At 35.0% G+C, this 10,552-nt stretch overlaps 1 protein-coding gene and 1 long non-coding RNA gene across 2 annotated transcripts; both read right to left on the bottom strand.

Annotated features, from left to right (window-relative positions):
* Nucleotides 1-227: 227 nt before the first annotated feature.
* LOC127881038 (uncharacterized) lies at nt 228-5,687 on the bottom strand. The gene is made up of 6 exons (XM_052428630.1): nt 5,474-5,687; nt 5,017-5,136; nt 3,730-3,808; nt 2,223-2,390; nt 1,172-1,266; nt 228-328 (listed from the first exon to the last, which is right to left on the bottom strand). The coding sequence occupies exons 1-6, from the start codon at nt 5,669-5,671 to the stop codon at nt 305-307; spliced, it is 684 nt and encodes a 227-aa protein (XP_052284590.1). The 5' UTR covers nt 5,672-5,687; the 3' UTR covers nt 228-304.
* A 640-nt stretch (nt 5,688-6,327) lies between these two features.
* Nucleotides 6,328-7,585, bottom strand: LOC127881050 (uncharacterized). The gene is made up of 2 exons (XR_008049873.1): nt 7,319-7,585; nt 6,328-7,163 (listed from the first exon to the last, which is right to left on the bottom strand). It is a non-coding gene; the product is annotated as an uncharacterized LOC127881050 (long non-coding RNA).
* Between the last annotated feature and the right edge of the window lie 2,967 nt (nt 7,586-10,552).

Here is a 10,552-nt window from a genome sequence, read left to right as displayed (position 1 = left end):
GAGTTTTCTAATCACTAGACCACGTGACTATGTGGGCGGAGCGATCGATAATTTGGCGACTGGTCAATTAAGAAGAGCTCCAAGCGATGCGGCTGTTTATAGATCTAAGTTCTATATTATGCACTAACAAGTGTTACCGGTATACAGTTTGATAAAAATATTTCAGGTCGAGAGTAGAAACGTCCGCCCGCCCGCACGCATGCCAACGGAAATAAGTACAGACAGTATTCCTGAGCAAATATTATAATTTTATTTGAACCACTACCAAACAAAGACATTGCGAAACCAGCCCTACATGCGTCGGTCACTTTCCAACAGCTGCATCGCCCTGAAAATAAAACGTATTGAACAATCCTAATGGCAAATACTACTTTTTTGGTAAATAACATTTCAAACTATGCGTGAATTATAAAATAATGATAATAATGAAAGAAAGGTCTCCTAAAGTTACCATCCCACCCCACAATCTTAAAGATATCCTGTAAGACATTTATTCACAACGTCAATGCCAGTTGTACAGAGGTAACCCCTGCAGCATTCACATATGCATTTTCCTTGTTTGCCTATTCGTGCAATACACTCAATTACAACAACTGGCTGAATACTGGTCACGATTAATGTCCCTCCCCTCCCGCTTTTTTACATAGCAATACATTGGTTCGGGGGTCTTTTAATAATGATCTGCAAGAACAACAAAACAGCTAATCATTACAAAACAAACCGCTAGAGGAAATAAAACTAATGACATTTATAATGTGTTAGCTTTCCTACTTATATTTTTCCGAAATGGAAAAAAACAAACATATAAATTCGACTCGTATTCACGAACCGAAACTTAAACTTGACATACTCATCTGCTAAAGAATGTTTATGTTTAGACTTAATATGCTGGTAGTAAAGTCAAGATTGTATATTTCCAATAATTCTTAATACAGACTAATATAACTTTGTAAATTAAATGAAAGTAAATGAAGTAAAACATAGCATATTTAGCTAATTTAAACATAGCTAATAAAACGTTCTTTATGCTTAAGTTTTAAGTATATTAATGGGTTGACGCATATTGGTCCATGTATTATTCTTTTAAGCCTTAAAACCCCATCTCATGAAACATATAACAAGATGTTGTCGGTTGTATGAATGTCGTGCGAAAGGTTTTGCAGAAACATACGTGTTTGCACTCATCCGGTCGCCTGAAGTCGCTTTCGTGTAAGGTGACGTCACTTCTAACGTCTAAGAACTGGTATGACGTCAGCAGTTTAGCACCTTAGTATAAATCAACACAGATTAAATCGCTTCATATATATTTTCTTTATTAACAACTTCATAACAGCAGAGAGAGGTAATGTTTATATTGCATATTTAAGCACATTTAAGCAGTTACAGATACAAGATAATTGTATTTCTCGAGTTTATATTATTAATTAATTACGACCATTTACATACTGAAATAAAAAATAGCGGCATATCCATCTTTCGCTGCAGCCCGCGACTGCTAATCATCAAATTCAATGATACGATTTAGCATTGATTTTAATATGAAAATTAAGAACTGTTTAGTCAAACCATTCAATAGTTTGATATATAAAATTATTTTTTAATATCAGAATTGATCCAGTGGAAATTAAATTAAAAGTGTTGTATACAAGTTAAAGAATGTATAGGTAATAAATAAAAAAAACGCCCTTTGTTTGGCACTTCTTTGTTGCAGTGGTGACTAGCCTTACACATTATATCTAGGGTGTTCAGGCCTAACAATAACAACAACGACAGGCCGGAAAGAACTGCTTTGTTCTTTATAAGGTAAATATTCTGAGTAAAAGAGAATATACTTTATTAATATGGTATTATTTGAAAACTGTATGGTCGTATCTTTCTTAACATGTATAGGGTATACTGGATTGTAGCTTTGTTATGTTGGAAATTGACATCAAACATTTCATATTTCATGTATTTGATTATAGAACAAAGAAGGAATTTATTTTAGCATACGTAACCTATTGGCGCGATTATGCTAGAGACTGTGATTGTAACTAAAGTTGGACATGTCAAGTTTCAAATACAATTATTTGTGTCTCTGAAAATAAAAAGGCAAACAAAAGTACAAATAATAGTGAAACGCATTTTTCCAGCTTCTCCTCTTTTCCGAATAGCCCTATACGTGAAGTAAAACTGAGTATCATATAATAACTATAATATTGAATATCACATTGAAAACGTACTGCCGTCGGGAGCGTCCCCAAAGAAATTGACAGAGACGGGTGCGCAATTCTGGTCGGACACATGCGTGTTCATCCAAAGCGTTCCCAGATAGGTGCCACTCCAGATCTGTACCTGCGTGTTGCTGGCAGAGGAGCCGACCCTGTAGGTGCCGCCGTACGTGAAGTTTGCTAAATTAAACACCGAGTAATAAACAGTCTCGTTGGTAAATATTTGAATTTGAGGTAAAGTTTTAAATTTTGACATTTTGTAGTAGAGGGGCCTGAAAATAAGTTCAGAAGTGGTGTCCTGCAAATGTACATGCACAATTATGTTGTTTACAGCCTTTGATGTATTACTAAATATTACTTAATGTAATATCAGAACATCTCATAGATCTCTTTAACAAGAATATATGTTGAAAAAAACACACGCATCCGGTTGGTGCTTGTTAGGAAATTACTAAGACAATTTCAAGATCAAAATAAAAGTTGGGCGATATGGTTGTACATGTAAAGGACATTACAACAACAGTATTAATATCGAAGACTAACAGCAAATATTGTTAGTGCAAGCCGAAACAGCAAGTTCTACTTAACCTCGTTCTGCCACGTGTGTGTTGGTGGTTCAAATGAATTCGAAACTTTGTCAAGATTAAGATAAGCGTGTGGTTGGGTAGGACGGGTAAATTGGAATGGCCATTATCAACAATAGTGCCATAAGTGTTTTTTTCAATGGTGTCATTGCTGGTTTAAATAAATACATATATATAATTCTTCAATTAATTTGCAATCCAAATTAGATATTAGATATTAAGTACAAGTGCATGCCAGGTTGGGCGAATGAAAAATAGATATTTGGAACATGTATTCTTGTCCATACGTAATCTTATTTAATTGGTAATCGAAACGTGTTTCATTCAAAAATTAATCGACATACAAACTCCTTTTTAGATGGAAACACACATTTCTTTTTTTAACGAAGTAAATGCACCAACTAGTTGTGTCAAGCAATATTTGTGCAATGCGAAACTGTAAAAGTTACGTAAATTGGCAAGTTTGAGTGGTTTTAAGTCAAAATTTGGCAACAAATCAAGACAAATGTGAGGTAAAGTGGTACGGTCAAAAGCAACAACATAGTATGTATCACATATTAACAGCAATTGTTAATGAGCTATAGTATTTAATTGTATCTTATATCAGCGTATCTTATCGCATCTTATTGTATTATATTGTGCGGTGTTGTGGCTAAAAGAAACGAAACTTTGAAATATAGTTAACTGAGAAACAATCTAAATAGCCCAATAAATGTGTGTAAATAAGGTAAATGACAAAGTGTGGTTAGTGTTGTTTTTAAATAAACGGTACAATCATCTTCATCTTTGACAAAAGAACGGATGAATGGACAAAACTATCACTGCATGTCACTCGCAATATGATTCCCGAAGAATAGACAAGGTCATCAACGGTGTTTGGTAAATAGCGGCATATTGCATATGGTATTCTCTTTCTGGAGGTTCATTTAGCTTACCTGGGATGCAGGGAGGGACCAGGGGCTGATTCAGGGCTGTCTGGCTGCATACTCCGCCCTTGATCGTGTACGTATGGTGCTGGAAAGTATATTTTATTATAGTGATAGATTGACATATGTTCATTTCTATGCAAACATTCGAAAAAGACACGGTGAATATGTTGAATATGTTGCATCAACCGGGATTGATGCCTTAGTAAGTTTGAAAAATGATGTTACTATTGATAGAACAAGCACATGCGCATAGTAACAACTCTAAGCAACCAATCCAAAGGGGATACAGGGTGCAGGATCACATGACTTTGTTGGGTTTCTAATTAAACGTTAAATGGAAGTAAACACACCGGTAAGTGCTGTTTTTTTCCAAATAACTTTTTAAAACAATTTTGCATAAGAATTTCAACTAGTGCATAAAAAACATATTTTTAAGCTGTTTATATGTGAAATACATCAGAATTACTTTATTTAATAAGCATGTGTTCTTGTTAAAAAATTTCATGCATACTGCACGATTATACTTCACGCAAAATGAACTTTTTCACCGATTTAAGACATATCAAGGATTTATTCTTAAACCTTAAGATATCGACACAAACTGCAAGAAAAACTGCCTTTAATGCACTAAAGATTTATGCAAATATATCTCAATAGCTTGACATGTTTGCAAAGATAAAGTTTTAAACGGTGTGTTTAAATTCTGTCCAGCCCGTGTGTAAATCGCTGAAAACCCCGTTGATTCTGCACCCTGGGGCTGGGGTATTATGCGACTATTGTACATAAAACATATGACTACAGGGAGCAAAGTCTATAGAGTATTTTGTTAATACATTTCCGATTTAAATGGAGTTTTCGTTGTTATGTCCAAGAATACACTTTCAACTATAGATTGACATATAACACATGCGTGTTTTTGTATTGGTTCACTTCCAAAATTCGTATGTGTTCATTAAGAGGGCCGATACAACGTATGGACATGCTACTTTGGGTTGGAAATGTATATTACTCTGTGAAAAATGCACATCAGAATTAAATATCTGTATTTGGAATGTTTCACAGGATATTTGTGTTGATGACAACTGAATTTTACAAATCGATTACATTATGCACTATGTAAATTGCATGACTTTTACCAAATTCAGAAACTTACATCGATGCACTGGCATGTAATAAACCCTTGAGCGGAAGTAAAAAACATTTGTAACGTTGTATTACTTAGAAAGATGATGTGGACATTTTCGAGACCGTCATATATAAATTAGAATATACCATCGGTTAGCCATCACATACGTTTTTATAGTCGTTGTAGATCGTGTAGTTGGCCCTGGCCCCGGTGGCCGGATCTATGAGGGTCTGACCATCCAGACGCGTCTGCTGGTGCGTGAAGTCATACGTAAGCTGGATGACATCCTGGATGACGTCATTCCGGATTCAGAAAAGGAACACAACATTGTTGTTTAATATCGTCTGCTTAACAAATGTCTCGAACATAAACTTTAGTTGATACATGTGCATTTGCACTAACCATTACTAGTTAAGTACAAAGCAACCGATTATAATACGTGTGTTCATGTGGTCAACTAAACATTTGCTAATACCGCAATCCTGTAAACATGTTTATTAACAAATATTAACCACCGATTTAAAAAACGTGTTAAAATGGTCGACTCAACATTTGCATATACTGTAATATTTTAAATATGTGTATAAAAAAGAAAAAAAACACTATATAAAATATCAAGCATACGTCGTCGATGACCGGGTTAGTTGATCCTGCAGTGAGAACGGCGGACAAGGAGAACATGCGCGCTTTGAACTGTTGAGGAATGCAGCATGGGGTCGGATCCGCCGCCCGAGAGATGGAACACAGGACAACGAGGAAAAAGAATCTTACCAGCATAGTGAACGATGTACTTACGGAGCGAACAATCTGAAATGAATTCATGGGTTGTGATATGCGTGCTTTATAAGTGGCACGGCATCATAGATAAGGCGTTGTCTTGTTACGGATTTGACACTTTAATAAACACGATTGTTCGTGTATAAGAGCGTCAAGCCCTCGAAGTTTGATGACTTCCCCGGTTTACTGAATGAGCGTTTAAGCCACTGCGTAGTAGGAACACGCATTTTTTAGTAGTTTAAGACGGGCCACTATTCTTCTAGTAAAAGAATGTCATAAGGGCAGGGAGACGGAAAACTACAACGGGCGAGGCATGGTCAGGGGTGATAACCCCCAAAAAGAGTTAGGGTAAGGGTTAGGGTTAGGGGTCGGGTTAGGGTTGGGTTTAGGCTAACCCAAACCCTAACCCGACCCCTAACACTAACCCAAACCCTAACCCTAACCCTCTAACCCCCCCTTGCGCAATTCCATACCATGCCTCGCCCGTTGTAGTTTTCCGTCTCCCCATAAGGGCACGGTTAACAATCTCGCAATTTGAGGACAACATCTGCCAATTCCACACATGAACCACAAACGATGACGTACGTATTGCACGATACTAGTCTTTCAAATGAGTAGAAACCAGATAATTATGCTTATCACTAGTTGAGTCATATGCCCGAAACCTTCAGAGAGAAAAAGAAACATACACACAAACAAAATTGACATTGGCATTTATTCAAGGAGCAGTTTAACACAAAATATTGTCTCATCATAAATAATTAAAATACAATACTATATTAAACTACAGGCGGGTATAAAAAGGCATATATCGATGGCTTACAACAATCTACACATTGCATATGCACAATCATAATTAACATTATTTTTGTCTTGTAGCAAATATTTATTGATAAAACTGTTCAGAAAAAAACGTTAAACGTTAAATAATGACATTTTGTTTACGCGCTAGGTCTAATACTAGGATTTCATTTAATGCCTAACAAGTAACATTGAAATATATTCGTTTAATAGGGACTTACTATTTTGTCCAAAATTTTCAATTGTTTCGTTTTAAGTCCGTATGTACTTCTTGCGTTTCAGATATTTTTCGGACAGTCAGACATATTATAAGACGAAGATTTTGAGATATTGATGTAAAAACAAATGGACATAAACACTGAAAAACACGCAGATTTCTCTTACGAAAATGTGCATAATTAATACACAATTCAGCTGTCCTTTCGAAAGTACTGCGGGTCCTGCCGAAACGGTCCTAGGAGCTGGACGGAAGTCAACGCGCCTCTTTTGGGTTGTCGTACTCCCGAATCCAGCACCGCTCCGACAGCGTGGGCCCGTCCTCAACGAACGTGGTTCCAACCTCGCCACCCTCCGGAAACCTGGTCCAGCCGCCAACCTGGTCCTTCCGTCGCACGTCTGTCCCCCGTTGGGCGCCATTTGTAGTGGGTGTTGAGATTGGGGCACATCATTCAATCAAAGCCGTGGAGGTTTAATTGTATTTATTGACGCTGACCAATATAGCCATGACGGAAAAGACCTAAACAAAACAATGACACTATTTTAAAAACAGAACAAAACGAACGATACTACAAAATATGAATGAAATGAACATCATATTAATTAAACTGTTTCACACACATTTCATAATGCAAAAATACACAATGTTCGATAAATGAAAACTGTTTAACTCACCAGGTTGGAATAAAACAACGACTATGGACTTGCGTCCACTAGACGGTCTTGGCAAATGCAAGCGTGGTCAGTAATTTGTTTATGAAAGCAACAGGTACAATTGAATGATCAATGAAAATCTTGCATCGGATCAATTCGTTATTTTGATTGGACCTAACAATTATTGCATCAGCCGGCATGGGTGAACAAATACTAGAGAGAGGACAGAATTCACACAAAGAAGTAAATGTATGTTATATGAAAAGGGAGATAACAAATTGACCTGTACGACACTTATCAACAGGCAGATACTCCAAATATTGATAAAGTCCTTGTGGGCAAAACAAACACACCTGACTGATTAAGCATGCTCTCTTGATATGTATTTAAGGATTGATTCATATTTTTCGGGCGTTTATGCAGTATGAACGCTCAGGGCGAGTTTTGAAAATTCCGTAAAGCGCGCTAGCGCTTCTCGGTAAATTTTCAATACTCGCCCTGAGCGTTCATACTGCAAAAACGCCCGAAAAATAAGAATCAATCCTTATATTTATATTTGCCCTTTGATTTGAAACAATTAAAACATATCAGAGCATAAAAACAACTCAGAATTGTATGCTTTTAGGGAGGAAACACATGTAATCTTAGTTTCGGGAACAGCTAGTACCCGCCCCTTAAAGTTTTGTTATTCATTATTCCTGCGCGAAGAAAAGGAGTTCTGAAGTTTTACTATTAATTATAATTACACGTAGCACATTATTTGGAAAATTAAAACATCGATTGCAGCTGAAACTGTGCTGTAGAATATATTAATTCCATTATTTAAGCTTTGACAGGGGTCATACAAAAAATAATTTAGTATTACTATTAACGACACGCTTACCTCAAATGCAACTTAAATCCAATGCTAATTTAACAATAAAGTTACAACAACGATATACACTTCCAGTGTCTGTTATTAAGGTGTTATGCATGACAAACACACAATCCGAAATACGTTTTGGATTCGTTCGATGCTTTAAACAAATATTTAACTGTAAAAAATCCAAGGTGCCTGAACCACGTGACTTTTTCGGCTAAGTGTGGGACAATCGGGTGTAAACAAAACGTCGCTTCAGGTAACGTTTTTGATAATTTCTTCATTATTTCAAAACCATTTTCAAAAAAACAAAGACGAGTGCCCGGTCATTGTAAAAAGACACAACTTTGTTAAGTTTGCGCAAAATTAATTAAGTATTTTTTCCAAAAAGTGCAACCGCGTGTTTGAAAACACATGAAGTGAAATGCTATGTGTGGTATATTTTTTGTTCAGTCAACAAAAACATTGATTATAATATTGTCGAGGGTTTAAAAAATAGGGCGGACATTGTTATTCTTCATAGATAAGCTACTTACATTGTATGTTTGCGCAAATACATCTTATTCAAAGTGTGTATATAAATGTTATACTGCTATGTGTGGGACACATTTTTTAAATGCTATGTGTGGTATACAAAAATTTGCCCGTCAGTTCTGCATTTAATCTGAACACAGTTTTGTAAGAATCTAGAACATAAACTTTAGTCTGTCCTGAAAATATATCAAATTAACCAAATGTTACATTATTGAATACTGAAGTAATCGTGTAATGATTAAACAATTTATGTTTAACTGAACATAATTCTTATAAAAGCATACATGTTATGTTGAAATATAATATTTCTTTGTTTTACTTATTGTCTTTAAATAAATATAATGATTGATATATTGCTGCCCGATTATTGAATTTGGTCCATTGTTTAATGAATGACAGAGAAAATAAGAGCACATGCTTTAAAATGGGTTTAACTTCTATTGTTTTTCAGACTTGTAAAGGATTAGTCGAAAGATCTGTAACGCTTTTAAGGTTCGAAGCTGTGTAAGAACTACATGAACACCATCAAACCACACGGAAGGTGATATGTGGCAAGTTAATTATCAAAACCACAGTGACAGAGACAGGGACCCCGCTTCATTCTGTGATGTTTATGGAAAGCTATTTCAACTAACTATGCAAACATACCATTTAACATGTATTTTTGCATAAGCAAAACAAAGTGTGTGTATTGATATGTGTTTATATTTATGGGTTTTGTATCGATGTTATTACTAAAATTGATTAGATGATTATAAAATCTGATTATGTGTGTTAATAAAACAGGTGTTTCATAACAAAATACAATTTAAATCCAATGATGCTTGTTTGTGGTCTATTCCAATATCATCTCCATATGAACATCTTCGAATCCAATAATGCTTGTTTGTGGTCTATTCCAATATTATCTCCATATGAATATCTTCAGTATATCAAAATAAACACGTCATTAATAATAACATTACTTTATAACTAGCATGCACATGGAACAATAGAAATTAAAGCACCAAATACATAAAGAACTACATTAGTATTCACAAAGAAATTGTAATCAGTCAATTTATGAATTTGCAAATCTTGCTATTCAAACATAATGAATGCTCCAATTAAGTCATAACAAATGATCATCGCCAAAATGTCTTGACTTGTGGGGGTTATTATACCAACAAACATATTGAATTGCATCAATACTTCATTTACTCAAATTCAAATGAAATCTGAATAACTGAAAATAGTTTGAGATGTTTAATGAAAATACTCATTCGCCCCGGTCATGTAAGGGCGCTGCAAGATCTTGTTACCACTGCACCAAGTAATTAACATTAAATCATATAATGTTGTTCAATTTGTTGAAATGTCAAATTTTTATGTAATGTTTACTTTGATTGTTTTCTTTCCCTGCAATACTTGCACCATCTGGTAATAAAACAAACAGTCATTTAAACTTTGGAACATGTACAATACATGTTTGTATATGACAACTTTTCATTGATCAAGATATCAGTACGTCTCTTGAAGGTGCTTCCAAAAATACTTTAATCTCCCTGAAAAGAACAAAATACAAATGAAATAAACTGTTTAAAAAAATAGCATGCGTGATATATCAGATTGCTCAATAGGATTTAGATACAAATACATGATTTTCCAGAAAAAAATGTTATTGATCCTAGTGTCTATTTGTTTCAAAATGCTGTATGATCTCTTTATGCTTATTTAATAACTATCGTTACAGTAAAAAAATGCCATACCTGCTAAAAAATACACAACTAACACTTTTTGTAGTTTTGTTGCAATAATATTCACATGACATCTTGCACAAACAATCCTTACGATTTTGTGTATTAAACAAGTGCATAAGTTGG

Source organism: Dreissena polymorpha, chromosome 5 (assembly GCF_020536995.1).
Source record: "Dreissena polymorpha isolate Duluth1 chromosome 5, UMN_Dpol_1.0, whole genome shotgun sequence".
NCBI classification, from domain to species: Eukaryota; Metazoa; Mollusca; class Bivalvia; order Myida; family Dreissenidae; genus Dreissena; species Dreissena polymorpha.
This window is presented reverse-complemented; position numbering and strand designations above follow the sequence as displayed.

Coding starts and splice junctions, on each gene's coding strand:
- LOC127881038 (XM_052428630.1), bottom strand. CDS start 5,671: ATGAATTCATTTCAGATTGTTCGCTCCGTAAGTACATCGTTCACTATG. Junction 5,137..5,473: donor CTAACCCGGTCATCGACGAC/GTATGCTTGATA, acceptor GACGTCATCCAG/GATGTCATCCAGCTTACGTA. Junction 3,809..5,016: donor TCTACAACGACTATAAAAAC/GTATGTGATGGC, acceptor TATACTTTCCAG/CACCATACGTACACGATCAA.